The sequence below is a fragment of the Arvicola amphibius genome, chromosome 4 (assembly GCF_903992535.2).
Source record: "Arvicola amphibius chromosome 4, mArvAmp1.2, whole genome shotgun sequence".
In the NCBI taxonomy this organism is placed as follows: Eukaryota; Metazoa; Chordata; class Mammalia; order Rodentia; family Cricetidae; genus Arvicola; species Arvicola amphibius.
The window spans coordinates 44,711,251-44,731,240 of record NC_052050.1 but is presented as its reverse complement, the minus strand read 5'-3'; the positions used below and the strand labels follow the sequence as shown (position 1 = coordinate 44,731,240).

The 19,990-nt window shown below is 47.5% G+C and overlaps 1 protein-coding gene across 1 annotated transcript in view; it reads right to left on the bottom strand.

The window, feature by feature from the left end:
• The window catches only part of Abr (ABR activator of RhoGEF and GTPase), a 196,302-nt gene extending 177,619 nt beyond the window's left edge, over window positions 1–18,683 (bottom strand). Inside the window, exon 1 of the mRNA XM_038326514.1 lies at window positions 18,091–18,683. Coding sequence (XP_038182442.1) covers window positions 18,091–18,673 — 583 coding nt within the window. The 5' untranslated portion in view covers window positions 18,674–18,683. The remainder of the gene's footprint in view (window positions 1–18,090) is intronic.
• Between the last annotated feature and the right edge of the window lie 1,307 nt (window positions 18,684–19,990).

Genomic DNA, 19,990 nt, shown 5'->3' with positions numbered 1-19,990 from the left:
TGGCAAATGATGCTCCGGTAGCTACTGGGGAAACAAAGGTGACTGATAGGTATTTACTGATGAATCACTGCGTGTCGGGGCTGTTTATCAAGGGTTCTCTAGCTCTGCTTCACAACTGAAGATGGGGAATGTAGCTCGGTCGGCAGAGCACATGCCTACCATTGAGGAAGACTTGGGTTCAGCCCCCAGCACAATGTAAACCAGGCACAGTAGCACACAGTGGTAAGCCCAGTTCTCAGGACAATGTAAACCAGGCACAGTAGCACACAGTGGAACCTCAGTTCTTGAGGGGCAGAGTTAGGAGGTTCAGTACAAGTTTGAGGGCAGCCTGAGCTACACAGTGAGCCCCTGTCTCAGAACAAACCTACAGATAAACAAGTAAACTCTAGTAAGTGGCAGAACAGTTGTGAAGGTACATGGTCTGTCTCCGGAGCCTGCGGACTTTACCACCCCGGAATAGGGGTTTGACTCAAGAGATTTGTGTGTGTGTGTGTGACAGGGCTTCACTGTGTAGCCCTGGCTATCCTGGAACTCACTCTGTAGACCAGGCTGGCCTCCAATTCACAGAGATCCTCCTGCCTCTACCTCCCAGGTGCTGGATTAAAGGGGTGTGCCCCCACTGCCCAGCTTGGGATTTTTTTAATTGTTTGCCAAACAACTAAAGAAATATAAAACTCTCCTTGACTGGAGCTACAAATAATGAGCTCATCCTATCTAAGCACGGCACAAGGTTTCTCCCAGCGAGCTTCAGGCCCGAGAGGAAGAAGGCCCATCATTTCCACAGTTCCGTTTCTAAAACTTTTTGATTTTTTTTTTTTTTTTTTTTTTTTTTTTTTTTTTTTCGAGACAGGGTTTCCCTGTAGTTTCTAGAGCCTGTCCTGGAACTAGCTCTTGTAGAGCAGGCTGGCCTCAAACTCAGAGATCCGCCTGCCTCTGCCTCCCGAGTGCTGGGATTAAAGGCGTGCACCACCACCGCCAGGCTAAAACTTCTTGATTTTATCATGTACTAGGGTAGGAGTCAAGCCAGTCTGTGAACCAGGGAGACATGAAACTGCAGATTCTGCCATTTTTTCCATAACCTGTGCTGGAGCTGACTCCCCTAGATGGTGATTAGAGGACAGAGAAAGCTGTCGGTCGGTCTGGGGCCCGAACAGCAAACCTAGGGTCAGTGTCACCGTCAGAGCACGAGGACGCTCAGTCACTGCCACTTTAGCGGATACACATATTATTGAGTTTGTCCTCCGTGCTTCTCAGAGGCTACTGTAAGCCGCAGTAACACTTCTGTCTTGCCCGTAGTGACAGGCAGTGGTCAGGCACACCACCATGCCCACCAATCGTCAGGAGCTGGGAAGTGCCTTTCTTACACCCAGTGATCAGCTGGTGAGAGCCTTCAACTTCAAATAAAGGTTGACATCTGGACTTAGGTATGGTAGCATATGCCTGTGATCCCAGGACTTGGAAAGTGAAGGCAGGAGGATAATCCCTGGCTACGTAGTGAGTTCAAGGACAAGCTAGGTAGTAGTGATTGATGTGGGAGGGCCCAGCTCACGGTGCTACGTGGTATCACTGGGTAGGTGGCCCTAGGATTAATAAGGAAGCAAGGCAAGCATGCCATGAACAAGCCAATAACCATCCTTCTCCCAAGGACTTTGTCCTGACTCCAGGTTCTTGCCCTGAGTTTCTGCCCTAATTTCCCTTGATCACAGACTACGACATGGAAGTGTAATATTTTTCCACCCCACGTTGTTTTGGTCACAGCCTTTATCTCAGCAACAGAATACACACACACACACACACACACACACGAGGTTCAGCTACCAGAACACTGAGGAAGTCTGACTACCTGAGATGGCATTACCCTAACATAATTACTACAATCCAAGGACATAATTGTTACATTACAAGGTCTGAGACCTAGTCAAGGGGATGGAGAAAAGGCTTATTAGCCAGCTCAGAGGTACACTAGGAAAAAAAGGCATTTTTGTCTTCTGTGAAAAGACCCTTAACATAAGGAATGTAACCTCAAATGCCTAGAGCAACTAGTGTAACACTGGTAGATACAGATATCCAAGTCGCACTTAGTATGTGCCAGGATGAACACACATAACCCATCTCCTTTTCACATCCTTGTGAAGCAAACTATTATAAACCCCATTTTTTAGGGAAGGAAAGCAAGGCCACTAGAGTTCTGTAATTTGGTTATGGTCATGCAGCTAAACTAAGCAGAGGCAGACACAAAGCCATGAAGTAACCCCTACCCCTTGAGATTTGCTCTGCCCACTGCCCTCCATACCCTCAGTGCTTGTAGATAAAGGGGTCAGGGGAAAAAGGGTAGAATCCCTGGCAAAATTCCATCTAGTCTATCTGTCAATCTCCCCATCTGTCAAGAAAAGACAGACGTACATATATTCACAGAAAAATCTCCAAATTAAAAAAAAAATCATTTTATTTTAACCCTCTGCAGTTCAAACAAAGCAGGTCATCATACTTCTGAACTTGGAGCACTGCCACAGCTGCCTCCTGCCTGACCAAAGGTCCCCGTTGGGGACTGTGGGTCTAGAGACCAGAGGGAGTTCCCTCTGCAAACAATAGCTCTTTCAGGCCCACTGATATGAATAATTAGTTTTAGCATTGCTGCCCACAAAGATTACCAACAAGCCCAACATTCAGAAAGCAACTTGATGCCCTTCTAAGATAAAGAAGACAGGCGTGGGAGATCCTAAGGCTCCTTGGGGGAGCCCCATCTTGAAATCTAGTGAGGCTATGTGTGTTCAAAGGAAGAGGTGGATACTGGCCTAGCCTGTGCACCCCCTCTGGTCTAGTTGCCTCAGTGGGGCCTCAGAGTGTCTGCAAGACTCATTAGCGCTGTGACATGCTGTGGCTTTCACTACTGTCAGTGGGAGTGGGCTCCAGATTCCTCAAGATGCTTTAAAATAAGACAAAAAGGCTCAATTATGCAGCCAAGCGAAGACAAGGCAGCTGCATACAAAGCAGGGCTTTCTCCATAATAGGATCACAACCCAGCTAGACCTTGTGGAGGTCTCCCTGATGGGCTGCAGCCGAGAGGCATCTGTAATTGGATGCTTCATTGCTCCAGCTCTTAGATTATTCAAAGTGCAGGATTTCCAGAAGCCTCAGGTTTCAATTAAGAATATGACCAGGCAACATGATGAGCATAATACTATTTTTCAGCCTGGCAGTTTATTTCAACAATGCGCATGGCCACACTAGTAATGACAGTGACAAGGTTAGCCAGCCCGCTGTGTACCAGGTACTGTCCAAAGCGCTTGATAAATACATACTCATTTGTATAATCTTCACCCAACTTAATTAGACATGGATTTTATATTAGTATGGTTCCCATGGTCTACAGATACAGACACTAAGACACAAAAAGGCCAAGAAACTTATCAAGGTCACACAACAATTATGTGAAAGAGCTAAGACTTGCATCTAAGTAATATAGCCCCAGACCCTGACTATTGCACTAAGGACTTTGCATTTACACAGCTCTAACTGTAAGTCACGCCCTGTGCCACTTGCTTTTTGTACATTATTTTTTTTTAAACTCTGTGTGTGTGTGTGTGTGTCTGTGTGTCTGTGTGTGTGTGTGTGTGTGTGTGATGTTGGGAATCAAATTTATGACCTCACACCTGCTAGGGCAAGTCCCCTATCACCTGAGTTACATCCCCAGGCCTCACTTAATCTTAACACAAAATGAGGTAAAAATCATTCCTATTGTTCAGAAAAGAAAATACCTCTATAGAGAGGAGAAGTAATCTAGTTCATGGAGCAAATTTACAAATAGCTACAGAGGCATGGCTGTAAAGCTAGTCTATTAGTTACACTAGGAATAACTTGTTTTGGCTCACAGTCTCAGAGAGTTGCAGCCCATCATAGGAAGGCACTGGGAACATCTTAGTCCCAGACAACACAGGCTTATACAGCTGTTCACAGAGCAATGAACTGAGAAGCAGCAAGTAACTAGGAACCCCATCATAATCTTCAATGGCCAGCCCCTCGTGACCTGCTTCCTTCAGCCAGGATCCACCTCTGTTTTTGTTTTAGGACAGGGTTTCTCTGTGTAGTCTTGGTTGTCCTGAAACTTGCTCTAGCTTTGAATTCACAGAGATCAGTTTGCCTCTACTTTCTGAATGCTGGGATTAAAGGTTGCGCCACCATAACCCAGCCAGGGCCCACAAATTAAAGGTTCCACAGCATCCACAAATAGTGTCACCAGCTGGGAAACAAAAGTTCAAAACATGAACTTGTAAGGGACATTTCAGGTCTACACCATAACTCAAGTTCCTCTGATCCAAAGCCAGGCTCCTCCTTGCAAGGTTCAGAGTCCCAGCTCATTTAACTTACTGGATTTCATAAAATTTATACTTGGAAAATCACCTAGTGCAGTCACATTGTTTCAGACCTACAGTCTGGAGAAATTAACAGTTAGTGGCAAGGGCTGAAGATGCAGCTCAGCTGGGAGAGCATTTGCCTAGCACGCATGAAGCCCTGGCAGGATCCTTAGCAATGCAAACCAGGCAAGGTGGATCATGATGGTAACACCAGGACTCATGAGGTACAGGCAGAAGAACCAGAAGTTTGAAGCCATCCTTGGCTACATAACAAATTAAAGGCCAACTAAGCTGCATGAGGAACTACTAACACTCCCCTCCCCCGCCACTAGTACCACCACACATACACTAACAAAACAAAACAGCTCTGGGTAGTCATTTGAAGGATAAGTCACCTGACTCCTCTCCAACAGGCAAGGCCACTAGCACCATCTCAAAGAACTACAGACCAAAGAGAGTAATTGATGTTTAATAGCTATCATAGGTGAGAAACAAAAAATAACAAGAGTATGAGTATAAAATATATTTTGAATGATAATGTAGTCCCTAACTTACAGATTGATAGCTTCACACTTTTGTTTACAAGTTTGTTCTTTATGATTAGAAATAATAATGTAAGGGTCAGGCAGTGGTTGTCCATGCCTTTAATCCCAGCATAGAGGCAAGGCATAGAGGCAAGGAGATCTCTGAGTTCAAGGCCAGCTTGGTCTACAGAGTAAGTTTCAGGACAGCTAAGGATACACAGAGAAACCCTGTCTCAAAAAAGAAAAAAACAAAAAAAAACAAAACAAAACAAACAAACAACAAAAACACCAAAAAACATTGCCCAGGATGATTCCAAAAAAAAATCTACAGTGGGTATGGTAATGCATGCCTTTAATCCCAGCATTTGGGAGGAGGTAGAAGCAGGTAGAGCTCAGTGAATTCAAGGCTAGTCAGGGATATACAACAAGATCCTGTATCAAAAAAAAAAAAAAATCTAACTATTAGACAAGGACCCCAACATTTGCACTGCATGTCTCTAGTTCCACCACTTCCAAATATGTGAGATTCCCAAGGAAATCATATTTCTCATCAAGCTGAACAATGGGCACTCACGCCTTCCACTCTCACAAATAAGCAATATACCAACAGACCCGTGTCAAGCCAAACAAAACAGATTTGTATGGTTTTAAATTCTAGGATCTTTTTCACTGCTAGTGATTTAGTGATTTTTGTATTTGGGGCCATGAACCTTGACATAATGGATTGTCAGACTCCTTTAAACAACACTAAAATTTAGACCAGGGCTGGAGAGATGGCTCAGAAGAGCACTGGCTTTTCTTCCAGGGGGCCAGGATTCAATTCCCAGCACCCACATGACAGCTCACAACCACCTCCAGTTCCAGTTCCAACAACCTCTTCTGACCTCCCATCTACACGTGGATATAACCCACAGACATATGCATGCAAAACAACCATATACATAAAAAAATAAAATTTGTTGCCAGGTGTTAGTAGTGCACGCCTTTAATTCCAGTACTTGGGAGATAGAGGCACGTGGACCTCTGAGTTCAAGGCCAGCCTTGGCTACAGTCAAGGACAGTCAAGGCTGCACAGAGAAACTCTATCTCAAAACAAACAAACAAACAAAAAAACCTAACCCAACAACAACAAAATAAATAAAATGTTACATTATATTATACATGCACACACAGCTATCAGAATTATTGTAACTGTCCTAGTAAATTACTGAATGAGGCTGCAGCGAATCAAGACTGCTGCAGCAGTACGGGCCTTGAGTCCCAGTGCTTACGAAGCTGAGGATGTCTTTGGCCCTGGAGTTTGAGAACATCTTCAGAACAAAGTGACAACTCAGTGAAACCTTGTTTCAAAAGAGAAGAAAGAATGAGAATGGGTTAGGGTGGGGTAGAGACTGAAGGGGAAAGAGAGAAACAATTTAGCCACTTATTTCTACCCTGGCTTTTCACTTTTGTGAGGCTCACCTCTTACGTACACACGCAAGAGTGTGTGATAAATGTCTGCAATCACAGCCCTTGAGGTCAGGCAAGAGAACCAGTTCAAGGAAACCTCCAGATGTAAATGTATTCTGATCAAGTCAACTTTCCAACAGCCTTATTGAAGGCAGGGCATTTATATAAATAAGTTAGAAACTTGGGAGCAGTAAAGTCTGAAAAGGGTAAAATAAGAAAAATTCACCATAAACCGGGCATGTTAGTGTATCCCTTTAGTCCTAACACCCAAGAGGCAAGCAGATTTCTGTGTGTTCAAGACCAGATTGGACTACACAGCATGTTCCAGCCCAGCCCAGGCTACACAGTGAGTCCTTGTCAAAAGAGAGAATAAGTTAAAGGAAGGAAAGGAAGAAGGGAGGGAGGGAAACAGAAAAATCCACCACAGCTCTCAAGCAGCACAAAAAAAGGAAGAAGAGAAGATGTAGATGAAGAAAATGAACAGCAACAAGGAGAGGGAAGTCAGGGGGTCACACTGCTGTGATCCGGAGCCTAGCTATACAGCTTCAGGAGCAGGAGGAAGAGGAACAGGAAAAAAATGGGGATAAGAAGAATGAAAAGGTCTTTTAATTCTTAGAGATCGATAGCCTGCTGAGGTACTCCAGATCCCACAAAATCCTTGCTTGAAGGGCTGGAGAGATGGCGCTGTGATTAAGAGCACGGGTTGCTCTTCCTGAAGACTGGGGTTCAATTCCCTGCACCCACATGATAGCTCACAACCATCTGTGACACCAGTTTCGGTGGATCCAGTACCTCCTGATATTCCCCAAACAGCCACCAACTGGAAACCAAGTTTTCAAATGCCTGAGATCTATACGAGACAGCTCCTTCAACCACAACACCATCCATAACACATAAAAATAAAAATAAACAAACAGAGTCTGGGTAGATGGCCCAGCAGATAAGAGCACTTGCTACTCTTTCTCTTACAGAGGATCAGGGTTCAATTCCCAGCAACCAAATGACAGCTCACAACTATCTGTAACTCCAGGGAATTCACAACACCTTCAGGCCCCCTTAAGCCATAGGTATTACCCATACACATAAAATAAATTAAGTAAAAATAAATCCTCACTTGAAAATACATGATCAGTCAGGTGCTATAGCTCATGCCTGTCATTCCAGCACCAGGGAGGCAGAAACAGGAGGATCTTAAGTTCAAGTCTAACCTGGGCTACATAATGAGATCCTACCTCAAAATATATACACCCACCAAAACAAATACAATCATTTTTCTACTTGTTCGACAAGAAAAATTATGTCAGCATTGTCTAAGAGGCAGGAATACCACAATTAAAAGAACTGACTTGTGCACAGAGGGTGGGGAGGGTGACGAATCACTTAAAAACAGTTATATAGCTGCCCTAACATACCAGTGTGCAAAGTCCAAGGAAGGCTGGCAGAGCCAACACTGGCTGTTTTCCTAAAGTCATTCACAGCTCCCCCCACCACCACATCCTTCATGGTGAGGCTTGAAGAGCTGAAGTTCCTGGTCAGCCTCCCTTGCAGCTAAAGATGGCCATGTGACCCAGTTTGACCCAAAAGTGGGACAACAGGAGTTGTTAGGCAAGAGTTCCATGACACTATCACTATTTTTTTTAACTTAGGTTTGAGCCGGGGTCTTATTCTGTAGCCCAGGCAGGTCTAGAACTGCGACCAATCCTGCCTGCTAGGATTATGGGCACGGACCACACCATACTTGGCTCCATTCTTACAGGAACAACCACTCAGAGTCCTTTATTCCCTTTTCCTTCCTAAATTCCAAGCACACACAAGGTAATATAGCATATACACATATCAAACTCTATGTCACAAGCAAGAGGACAAACATCTTCCCACTGTGAGACAATGGGAGGGTCTGAAACAAAAGGCCCTGTTGGGACGCTGTAACCCACCAAACAATCCTTGCAATGGGAGAACAACAAATCCCTAGTCCATGAAGTCACTGTGTGAACCCCGTGGCTGCAGTTAACCAACTGAGGCACACGGTGGCTTACAACAGCACCAACTTACTGTCTTAGCATTCTGCACCTTGGAAACCTGAGGAGGGTCTTACTCTGTAGCCCAGGCGAGCCTAGGACTTACTGGCTAACACTGAGGTGCCAGCAGGGACAAGTTCTTTTCTGGAGAATGGGAAAGTCATCATTTCCTTGCATTCTGTGGCTTCTAGAGGCCCCTTACATTTCTTGGCTAGTCACCTCTTTCTTCACAATCAAAATCAGCAGCAAGGAGTTACATCACCCTGACCTCTTCAGCCCCTTCTCCCAAGTTACGTTTAAGATCTTTGTGACCGGGTTTGAAGAGATGGCTCAGGAGTTAAGGCTCAATGGATTCTCTTACAGAGAACATGACATGACTTCAGTTCCCAGCACCCCTATGATAGCTCTGAACCTTCTGGAACTCCAAGGGATCCAGCTCCCTTTTAGCCTCCACAAGCACTGCATATCTGTTATCTATCTATCTATCTATCTATCTATCTATCTATCTATCTATCAATTGATCTATTTATCTATCTACACACATACATATACATACATACATATAATACATACATACATACATACATACATACATACATACATACATACATACATATATACATACATACATACACAGGCAAAGCACCCATACACATAAAGATCCTTGTGAATATACTGGACCCACCCAGATCCTCCAAGATAATACACACCACACACACACACACACACACACACACACACACACACTCCCCCAAAAGTCCCTAGCTTACTCTCATATGCAAAGTCTCTTTGTTATATACAGGGGTCCTCTTTGGGGACCACAATTTTGCCTGTCATGACCACTGTGGAAGTGCGAGGTAGAACAGAATAAGCACTGCAGAAGGGAGTTTCTAGTTACTTGAAGCCAAATGCATTTTTATTTTATTCTATGTGTATGGGTGTGTGTATGAGTGCATGTATGTCTTCTGTGTACCACACACATGCCTGAAACCTATGAAGGCCAAAAGAGGACATTGGATCCCTTAGAAGAGGAGTTACAGAAAACTGTGAACCATCGTGCAAGTGCTGGGACTTGAACCCAGGACCTCTCCAAGAGCAGTCGGTGCTCTTACTTACTAAACCATCTCTCCAGCCCCTCAAATGCACTCTTAACTGAGAGCCAAGTCCTAGTTCTACATAGGGAAGGCAAAGAAAACCTCACAGAGCAGGGAGCCTCCTAGCTTAGGCTTGAAGGACGGATGAAGACAAAGTACATTTGAGACAAAGGTAGAGAGAGAGGGTGTGTTCAGTGTTAGGCAGCTACACAAAGTTCAGTGCTGCTGGGGCATAAGGTGTGTATGTATGGAAGGAAAGGGGTTTCCCAGAGAGCCTGGTAAAAAGCCTCAGATCTTACTCTGTGTATGGATAGCCACTGCAGATTGTGGATAAAGGTACAAATCTGAGCATAGCGCAATGTTTGTCTTTAATGTGAATGTGATTTGAGGTTGGAGAGAAAAGGGTAGAGGCAAAGCAATCCATCCTTGAGGTAGTGTAGGTGGGGGTGATGGACCTCTAGCTACTCATAAATATTTACTGAGCACCTCCCATGTGGCCAGGCAGAAAGTAAGGTCAGAATAAGGTTCCCTGTCAGCATGACGACCACAACTCAAGGCATAAATGATATTCAGGGGAGGAGCCTCATGTTTGGGTCACTATGACACCTGCCCCCAGACCCGAAAGACAGAGAGGGAAGGGACTCAGAAGAATTAAGGCAGTCCCACCCAACAGAAAGGGGCCCAGGCAGAGTCTTTAGTAACAGCAGCCTCCCCCTTTAAAAATACTTATTTTTAATTTTAATTGTGTGTATTTGGGGAGAGGGGTATGTGCACGTGAGTTTAGGGACTCACAGAGACCAGAAGACAGCTTCAGATCCCCTGGAAATGGGGTTTTAAGTATTTGTAAGCCACCTAACATGGTGCTAAGAATCAAACTCATGTCCTCTGAAAAAAGTATATACTCTTAAGCTCTTAACTGTTGATCCATTTTTCCAAATCACCCAAGAAAAGAACACTTATCAGGGGTTTTTTTTATTATATTTTTTCTTGAGACAGAATCTCTTGTAGTCCAGCATGGCCTCAAACATACTATGTAGCCAAGGATAACCTTGAAAGACTGGTCCTCCAGACTCCACCTCCTTAGTGCTGGGGTCACTGGCCATGAATCATGAGACTCCATTTAACATTCATCTGATGCTGGAATTGAACCTAGAGTCTTGTGAATGTTTTAAGCACTCTACCAACTGAGCAGTTTCAGGTATTTTAAATCACAGCTCATGCCAAACTAAGAAATGCAATGGTAGGATTTGAGGTTTGAGACTATGCTCAAAGTGTACCCAAGTCCTTTGAGGGGGGAAAAAATCTGAAATTATGAGAATAGTAGTAATTTCATAACTCTGTGAATGTTCTAAAATCTATCACTGAATGTGATAAAGAAGCCAATTTAATAATATATGAATTCTCAATAAAAAAATTAATCACAGCATTGAGAAATTTTGGGCTGGCTAATTAACCCACTGGAGCCAGTTTCCTTATCTGTAGAATGAGAAATAGTGTATCCTCTTTTTCTGTTTTTTGCCATCCTGGCAATTGAACCTAGGCCCATTTGCATGCTGGGTAAGTACTCTGCCACTGAGCTATACCCTCAGCCTTCTTTTTCTTTTGAGATAGGATCTCATTAAATTATTCAGGCTGACCTTGAGCTTCTGACCCTCCTGCCTCAGTTTTCTAAGTAGCTGGGATTTCAGGTCTGTACAGGAGAGGGCCCTTCAGATTGCTCTGAATATTAGCCATGACAATGGGAGACGCACTTTACACAGCGAAGACAGTAGGTGCTAAATATATTTTAGTTTCCTCTCTCCTAGGTGCCAATAAGTCTTTAAAGCTATCTTTTGCTCAGCAATCACAAAATGTGTCTCAAGCTCCAGGCAACCTTCCTCCAGACTGCCTCGTCTCAGGCAGATGATAGCAAGAATCAAGCAGGAAGACAGGACGGGAAACGAAGCAGACTCTCTCAGAGACACTGCAGATTCTCTCTGCAGCTACATGGCGCAGAGATCACAAGGGAGATTCACGAGGCAGAAACAGCTCTGCGAAACACAGTGGTGAGGGAAGCAGGTGGGCAAAGAGACTTCTGCTAGTAATTCTTGTTTGCTATGCAGCTCAGTGTCCAAAATCGACAACTGGGCTGTAGCACACAGCTCTGATGTTTGGAGATGATTCACGGCCTAACTCAAAACTAGAAGGAACGCAAAACACCGGACTTGTCTACCACAGAGCTGAGGCAAGGAGGTTTTTGTTGTTGTTTTCACCCTGAGCTTCTCACTTGTGACTTTTTGAGCGCCTGCCATATGCTCAGTCTTGGGAAAGACACTGCCGAGAGAAACGGGCCCCGTTCCCTGCCCTCCAGCAATCAGCCAACCCCTTGGCTTGAGAGCGATGCTTCAGAATATAACAGCCATCGTGCCTTGCAGAGAGAAGGGGTTCTGTTGTCATTTGTCCACTGGGTCAATGAATTAATAGACGGTGTAATAATAAAAACAATTGTGCAGTGTGGGCTCACTGTAAGAAGCACAGACGGGATGGAGTAGTTGGAAAGGCTTGTGCCAGAGGCTGCTAGCTGCTTACTCACTGCCTATTCTTCCATTTGTCCTCGTAACAGAGACCCCATTTGATTTGAGAGGGCCGCATGCCCAGATAAAGTACTCTATTTCCCGGGCTCCCTGGTAGATAGTGGTGGCTGATGGGATTTAAAACAGAAACTGTCAAGAGAGGTTTCTAGGAAAGTGCCGCAAATAGCAGACCCAACAACTGCCACTCACTCTTTTTCCTGCTCCGAAAATTCCTTGCCTGAAGCATAAATGTGATGGGTGGATCTCCAGTCGCCATTTTAGACCATGACACTGACAGGTCAAAAACAGCCTGAATCCCTGATGATTGCACAGTCACCATAATGTCCCTACGCAGTTTACTTCACGTGGGGGAGAACTAAAACACGCATCTTGCTGAAGCGCCAAGCAACGTGGGATTCTATCAAATCTACTAACCAACACAGGCTCTAAGGAAGAAGCAGGCCTCGAAGGGTTGATCTGGGGAATAGAGGGCATGCATTTCAAATGCCAGGAAGAACACATGAAAAAGCATCATCAGCAAGAATGTTAGCTGGAGCAGGTAGGGGAGAGCAGGAGCCACAGAAAGCCCAGCTGATGGCTTTGCGGAAGCTTGGGAAAAGAGAAGGGCCAGAGACCACAAACAACCAAGAAAGTTGGTCTCCTCTGAAGGAACAGCACAAATACGGACTGAGTAAAAATGGAGAAGGGAAAACAAACAAGCACAGAGAAGTGAGAGCTTCTTCGTGTGAAGTGAGGCAAATATGGGGGTGCAGCTCATGATGGAGTGTTTGCCCAGCATGCACCAAGGCCTGGCTTCCATGTCCAACCTGGAAGGAAGGGAGAGAGGGAGGGAGGCAGGGAGGGAAGGGAAGAGAGACAAAGGGATGAGCAGAGGGAGAAAAGAAGAAAAGCTATAAATATGAGCCCAGCTCAGTCAACTGACAATCTCTGGATTTGCAGTTACAGTAACCATCTAAGAGCAGCTCAACACGGTGTGTCCAGTGCTGTGCTGTGAGATTTCCTCACATTACCTCATTAAAGCTTCATAACAAGTCTAGGATGTACTCCTATTATTGCCACCCCCTTCTCACAGACAAAGATCCTGAATCTTTGAGAAAGTCAAAAAAGTCAGCCCAGGGAAGTATCACAGCCCTCAAAGCCCTGTTTGCTGTCCAGACAAGAGAAGTGGAGTTCGTTCGTTTTGTTGATAAGAGTTTAAAAGAGAGGAAAGTGGGGTCCGAAGAGAGGGCTCAGCAGTTAAGAGCACTTACTGCTCTTACACAGGACCTGGATTCGGTTCTCAACTTCCACGTGATGGTTCAGAATAGTAGTCCTTAACTACAGTTCCAGGGAACTCTATGCCCTTTTCAGGCTCCATGAGCACCACACATGTACATGGTGTACACATATACATGCACACACCCACTGAACAATCCTGATATGTCACAGAAGGATCCAGAGGCAAATACAAAACACTCCACTGGAAGGAACTCAGACCAAGGGAATCGCGGGTTCCAGGCTGGTGGCATTTCCTGCTTGTATAGAAGGACCCTGTTAATGACAAGTGTAAGCAGTGGAAGGAGGCAGGCCTGGAAAAGCCAGTGACTCGGTGCCATCTCTGATCACCTATCAACCATGACAAACCACCAATGCATGTGTCTCAAGCAGTTTTGTTTTGGAGGCAGGGTTCGTGACACAGCACAGGCTGGCTTGGAGCTCCTAATACTCCCACTGAGCCTCACAAATGCCAGGATTACAGGCATGCACCACCACACTTGGCATGAAATGGTTTTTTAATATCTCTCCAAGACAGGGACTATAACAGAATTATTTTATTACAGCTACTGCTAAAATTTCAATTTGAATTAAGTTATTCAGACACATTCCTGAATGCAAGGAATTCTTCTCAGAGCAACAATCTTATTAGTCATTGCCAGAAAGTGCGCGGGGGGGGGGGGGGGGGGGGGGGGGGAAGGACACCGTTGGATTACAAATGAGCAAGGTAACATGAGCAGCTAGCAGGAAATGCATTTTCCATGAAGATTAAAAACAAAAGGTCTCCATCAGAAGCCAGCAGACCCCAACAGCCAGGCCTCCAGGTATAGAAACGAGACCCTAACTGGGCAGTTGTGGCACACATCTTTAACCCCAGCACTTGAGAGGCAGAGGCAGGTAGATCTCTGAGTTCAAGGCCAGTCTGGTCTACAGAGCAAATTCCAGGACAACCAGGGCTACAAAGAGAAACCCTGTCTCTAAAATCAAAGAAAAAAAAAAAGAAAGAAAAAGAAAGAAACCAGGCCCTGAACAGCTGGCCCAGCATGACATTGTAAGCAGTATGCTCTGTGCCAGCTTGGACCAACCAGTGTCCCAATGCCAGCTCTATAGCTCTCATTGGCTCCTTCAGAGCCTGACCTGGCCACCTGTAAATTGGGACTAACCGTTGCCATCTGCTGAGGTTCAGATGTCTTGCTGCTCTGTCACCTGGCCTCCCACAGACTACAGCTTTAGTGTCCTCTGATTAGATTACTAGAAAAGGCCGTTGGCACAACAGGACAACCCAGCTCTGATTCCTAAGACCTCCTCAGGATCCTGAGCGTGACCTTATCTTGTTTTTACGGTCCAGGGTTCTCACCTGTCTGAGACAGACAGGAACACAGGTCAACTCAGGATTTTCTTCTGGTCTAGACACTTTTTAAATGTACTTTACTTCGTTTGTTACTATTGGGAGATAGAACACATGGAGAGGACAGAGGACAGTTCTGTGCGGTTGATTCTCTCCTCCCTTGACTCGGGTTCCAGGATCAAGTGCAGATCTCCAGGCTTCCACAGTTGGCTGCAAGCACCTTACCCACTAAGCTCTCTCTCCAGCTAATTCTTTAGAATTGTTTTCTTTTTCCGAAACAGGCTAACCATGGTAGCCCCAAACTCATGACTGCTTTAGCCTCCAAAATGTTGGGATTACAGGCATGTGCCTTGTGTCTGGTTCCTTAACTCAGGATTTAACAACAGTCGTTCGTCCATTAGAAAGCTGTTGCTTTACCAAAAAATCAAAGTTTTTACCCAGCAAAAAGACAGTAAAAATAATGAGGCTGGGCCACCAACCCAAGCAGTTTTAGTCCTGAACACTGCTTGCATGAAGCATGACCTTGGTAAATGCTTGCTGAGTAGGACAGATGGATGGGTGGATGGGTGGACGGCCAAGGGCCAACAAAAACAGAGACATAGAGAGTGAGACTGGACTATAGCTGTGGTAGAGGGCTTTTTCAGTACAGACAAGGCCTTGGGTTCAATCCCCCATCTCAGAAGCAAGGGAAGGGTGTGTGGAGAAAACTCTCTCCACTGAGCAAAATTAATGCAAGAAGGAAATGCCACCTATTTACAATATTAATGGTATTTACTTTGGCATTTGAACTGAAGCCAGCATATCAGATGAATAATTTCTAACAGTCAAAGGGATGCTGGACTTGGAAAGGCTACCTCTGAGCTTTGTTAAAGGGACAGCATCTGGGTCCCTAAGGAGTGCAGACACACAGAAGAAACCACAGGCTCCAGAAGGAACTTGTGAATCCCAAGGACAGATCCGCTGACTCTAGGCAGGGGTGGTACAGGAGGATGCTAGCACAAGAAGGGATCCATTTGAGAACATCCAGCTATATGTGCCCAGGACTGGCTGGCCACTGAGGGGAAGTCTGAAATCTAACATGTGGCCTGCTACCTCAAAAGGCCCAGTTCACAGAAGCTCCATAGAAAGGTGGCAGCCCTGAGAAGGGACCCCAGCTCCTGATGATCTCAGGTCTTGTAGGGACGTCAGTGATAATAAAGGCTGTAACAATACACACAGAGAGACATGTATGGACTTCATGATCATACATCAAGTGTGCTATTAACCCATCTAAATAGCTTCCCAGTTTCCTGAATTCAATCTTCACAACTATCCTGGGAGGTACATACTAACATGTGTAGCAAGAAGCTTAGCATTCGTTTGAAAGCATGAACTTGGGAACCAGACTGCCTGGGTTCAAACCCTATGTACTCCTTTTGTAAGCTAGGTGATTGGTGGAACATCCTTCAAGCTTTCTAACCCTCAAGACTACCCCTATTCCATGGAGGGGAGCCACTTAGTTTTTTTACATGCTACCTCACGAGTTTCTCTCCTTAGAACCCTGTAGCTAAGGCAAAGCCTGCTACATTATCCAATAAAATCTGACCTACAGTTAAGTCCTCTGGATACAGACACATTTTCTAGATCGGGTCTTACTTTGTAGTCTAGGCTGGCCAAGAACTCTCCATTCTCCTGCCTCAGCCTTCTGGTGTGTTGGGAATACAAGCGTGTGCCATCACCCCTGGCATACAAATTACCCAAATATTTATGTCATTGAAACAAAATTGTAAAACGGTGGTACTAACCACGTGTAATGCTTCCTCCCTTCCTCCCTCCCTCCCTCCCTTCCTTCTTGCTTTTGGTCCTAGGGGCTGAACCCAGGGCCTTGAGCATACTAAGCATGCCTTCTATCCCTATGACATCGGAAGAGAGAAGGTAGACTCTCCACCTGCGGCTGTGCAGGGGGCGGGGTGGGGGAGGGTTTCTATACAAGTTTGCCTTGAAGAGAGCCTAGAGAGGAATTTGAACTTGGCACGCCTAGGCCTACTGGTGCTAGACTGTGTGCTCTGGCTGCAGTCTTTAGTCCAAAGGAAAGAGAATCCTTTTCATCCCTGATCCATCCTCAGGAGCCACCTGTGTACTTAGCCCCAAGCCTGTGCTGATTTCTAATTTGCATCAAGGTGCTGAAGAACTGACTGCTTGCAGATTTAACCACTCCTGGGGACAATCCAGAGCACCGAGCATACCTGACAGAATGACTGATGTGGGCCTTGGGAGCGATGGGACAGGTGCCAACTACACAGCAGCTCAGGAGACTTTAGCCTCTGAGGAGGGCATTTGAAACTTGGCACTAGAGGAAAATCTTCACCTCTTGCTTTAAATGAAAGAGGAACATAAAAATGATTACTAGCAGGGGTGGCAGAAGCATTACCTATGGGAACAGCAGCCAATATCTGCTAATGAATAAGTGTAATTGATCAAAACAGATGACTTGGTGGATCTTCCAAATGTGCTTTTAGCAGAGTGGACAGTTTTTCATTCAAATGCAAACTCACCCAGATAAGACCTAATAATGGAGATTTTGGAACAATCCCAGAATCACTGGTATGCCTCCCCAACACCACCCCATTCACGGAGCAAGAAGGCATCTTAAGTTCCTTGCTGCAACTCAATCAAACCAGACACCAACACAAGCTTTCTGCATGCCTGAGGAGCCCCTAACAGTGCTGAAATGCAGTGAAAGGTTTCATACCACCCCACAGCCCTGTTAACTATTTCTCCTTACCTATTTCTACTCCCTGACCTATGAAGAGCTGGGCAGCCTTTCAAATTCAATGCAGCTACTCATTAGTTCAGACATTATTTATTGAGCACTGTGAAGACCATAAGAGGATTAAAAGACAGATAATACCAGACCCTGTTCTCAAGAAAGAAGGCAGATAGGAGAGGAAGCAAAGGACAGCAGACACCAGCAAAGGTCTCAGGTCACCTGCTTGAACACATCTGAGATTCAGTTTCCTTCTTTATCAGGTGAAGGCATTGGATCAAAGCCACTCTCTAAGAACCAGGCAGGCTCGAAGCTGGGATACCAAGCCTGTCCCTCCTCTAGGGCTCCTGGGAAGCCAGCAGACCCAAAGCAGCCTTCTCAAAGAGAAAAGTCCCGCAAAGAGGAGCTCTGGGCACTCCTGGAGTGAACTAGGCCTCCAGCATGAGATGCAAGCTCGAGAAAACACAAGATAACTTCAGAACATTTAGGGAAAGAGTTAAGACTTCCGCACTAAGAAATTTCGAGGAATGGGGAGCTTCTGGAGTTTCTGCATCAGGATGATGCAAAGGAGTCCCAAGGACCTGTGAGGAGGGCTGGAGACCAAGGTCCTACCAAGGTCTGGCCAAGTGCGCCGTCCCATCAGTCCCTGCTCATGCTTATTTTCATAAACTCACCCGAACCCCAGAGTTACTTCGCATGCTCTTGTACCTAAAGAGGGGGTACGCCTACCTGCGGAGAAGCCGTCTTCGTGGTCTGAGCTGTTGTGGCTGCAGTCACTGCCTCTCTCGGGCGAGCTGTGGCTGGGCGAGTCTCGGTCTGGCACGCGCAGGAACCTCTTGCGCCCCCACTGGGCGAGATGCTCCCTTGCCCCACGCCTGGGGGGCTCATCCTCCGCCCCCAGCTGCTCCAGGTCTCGACTCCGCCGGTGGTGCCGCCAGCCTCCGGGGATCAGATGCATCCACCGATGGGGGCTGCACGGCCGGGCCGGCTTCTCGACCTCATCGCGGGTCCCAAACCGGTAGGGGGCCACAAGCAGGTGGCCGAGGACGAATTTCTCATTCAAATCCACCATCTCGAAGTCGTGGTCACTGCCGTCTCCTCCATCATCCCCACATGAAGCGTCCGGTTCGCCTTCCTCCGAGACCCGCCCTGCATGGGTCCCGGAGGAGCGCTCCTCTCCAGGTGCGGATGACCCTGTGCCATCGCGGCCGGGGGGCGCACAGTCCTCGCGGAGCCCGAAGAGCAGGCGAGGCTGCACCAGCTGCTGGTGGATGGCGGCAGTCAGACTGCGCACGGCGCCCCCTCCCTCCATCGTCCCGGGCCAGGCAGGAAGGTCCAGGCACACGTAGGGAGCTGGCTCGGCCGGTGTCGCCACCTCCGGACCTGGGGGATCTGGGTCGCCGCCCGCTGCACCCTCCTCGTCGCGCAGTGGCGGCGCGCGCAAGGGCCCAGCTGGCTCCTGCTCCTCCACCGAGGCTCCCCCGCTACCGCTGTCGCCGCCGCTGCCGCCGCCGCCGCCGCAGCCGCAGCCTCCGGCGTCCCCGCCCTCGGTGCGGCCGCCCCGTAGGTCCACCTTCTCTCCATTCAGGGCCGCCTGCAGGTACCAGACTTTGAACTTCTCCTCCGCCAACACCTGTTGCAGCCGCTTCAGGTTGAGTTTGCAACGCTCGAGCTCACGCTCCATGTCCGGCACCGACTCCAGCCTCATGACTGGAGCCTCCTCCCCGGGGAACTCGGCCTGCCAGTGGCGTTCAAACTCCTGTGGGTCCCACATCCCGGCCGCGCCGTCGGGCCTCCGGGGCCCGGCTCCCGTGCGCCTCAGCAGGCTGAGGTGGCGCCTGGAGCTCTCTCGGAAGCGCGCGCGCTGGCGGAGTCGCCTGCCCCTCGCTTCAGTGCCTGGAGGAGAAAAAGAAATAAAGTTTTTCCCCTTCCGCCCTCGTGCCTTTTTTTTTTTCTTTCCCCTTTCCTCTTCTTCTTCTGGGTTTCGCCTCCCTGACGTAAGCAGCCACCCGGCCGCGGGGGCGGGGGCCTGGGGCGGCAAGCGGGGAGACTGCTGTCCGCAGGCACTCGGCTCGGCCCGGTGGGCTCGGGCGCGCGGAGAGCCGCCGCGGAGGCGGAGCCTCGGTGGCGCAGGGCCAGAGCCTGCGGGCGCGCCTCGGAACCGTGCGGGCAGCCTGGCGAGGGCTACGCCAGGGCGGGCTGGCGGGGCGGCCCACCTCAGAGGCGCGGGAGAGCCAACCGGGTCGCGCAGCTCCAGCCGCAGCGCCCGTCCGCGCCCCCTCCCTGCACCCAAGCGCGCGGCCGGGCGGGGGAGGGGGGCTGGGGAGAGGGAGCGCGCGGAGCGCCACGGGTCCCAGTTAAGCCCTCCCCGCGACACACACACCCCTGCCCTGCTCTCCTAGCTCTCCAAGACCCTGCCTTGGGTCAGGGTGGCACCTGGGACTGAGGAAGAGAAAGAAGCGGGAAAGGCGATGTGGCAAGTTCCTCTGGGCTGCCCAGAGCCAGGATTTATCCATCGCCTTGGATTAATTTGTCCAAGATCATACAGCAGCTCGATCCAAAATTGGAACTAATACTTTGGTATTTGGATCCCTTTAAATGTTCTCGTCATTGCTCCCTAGAGATTTTC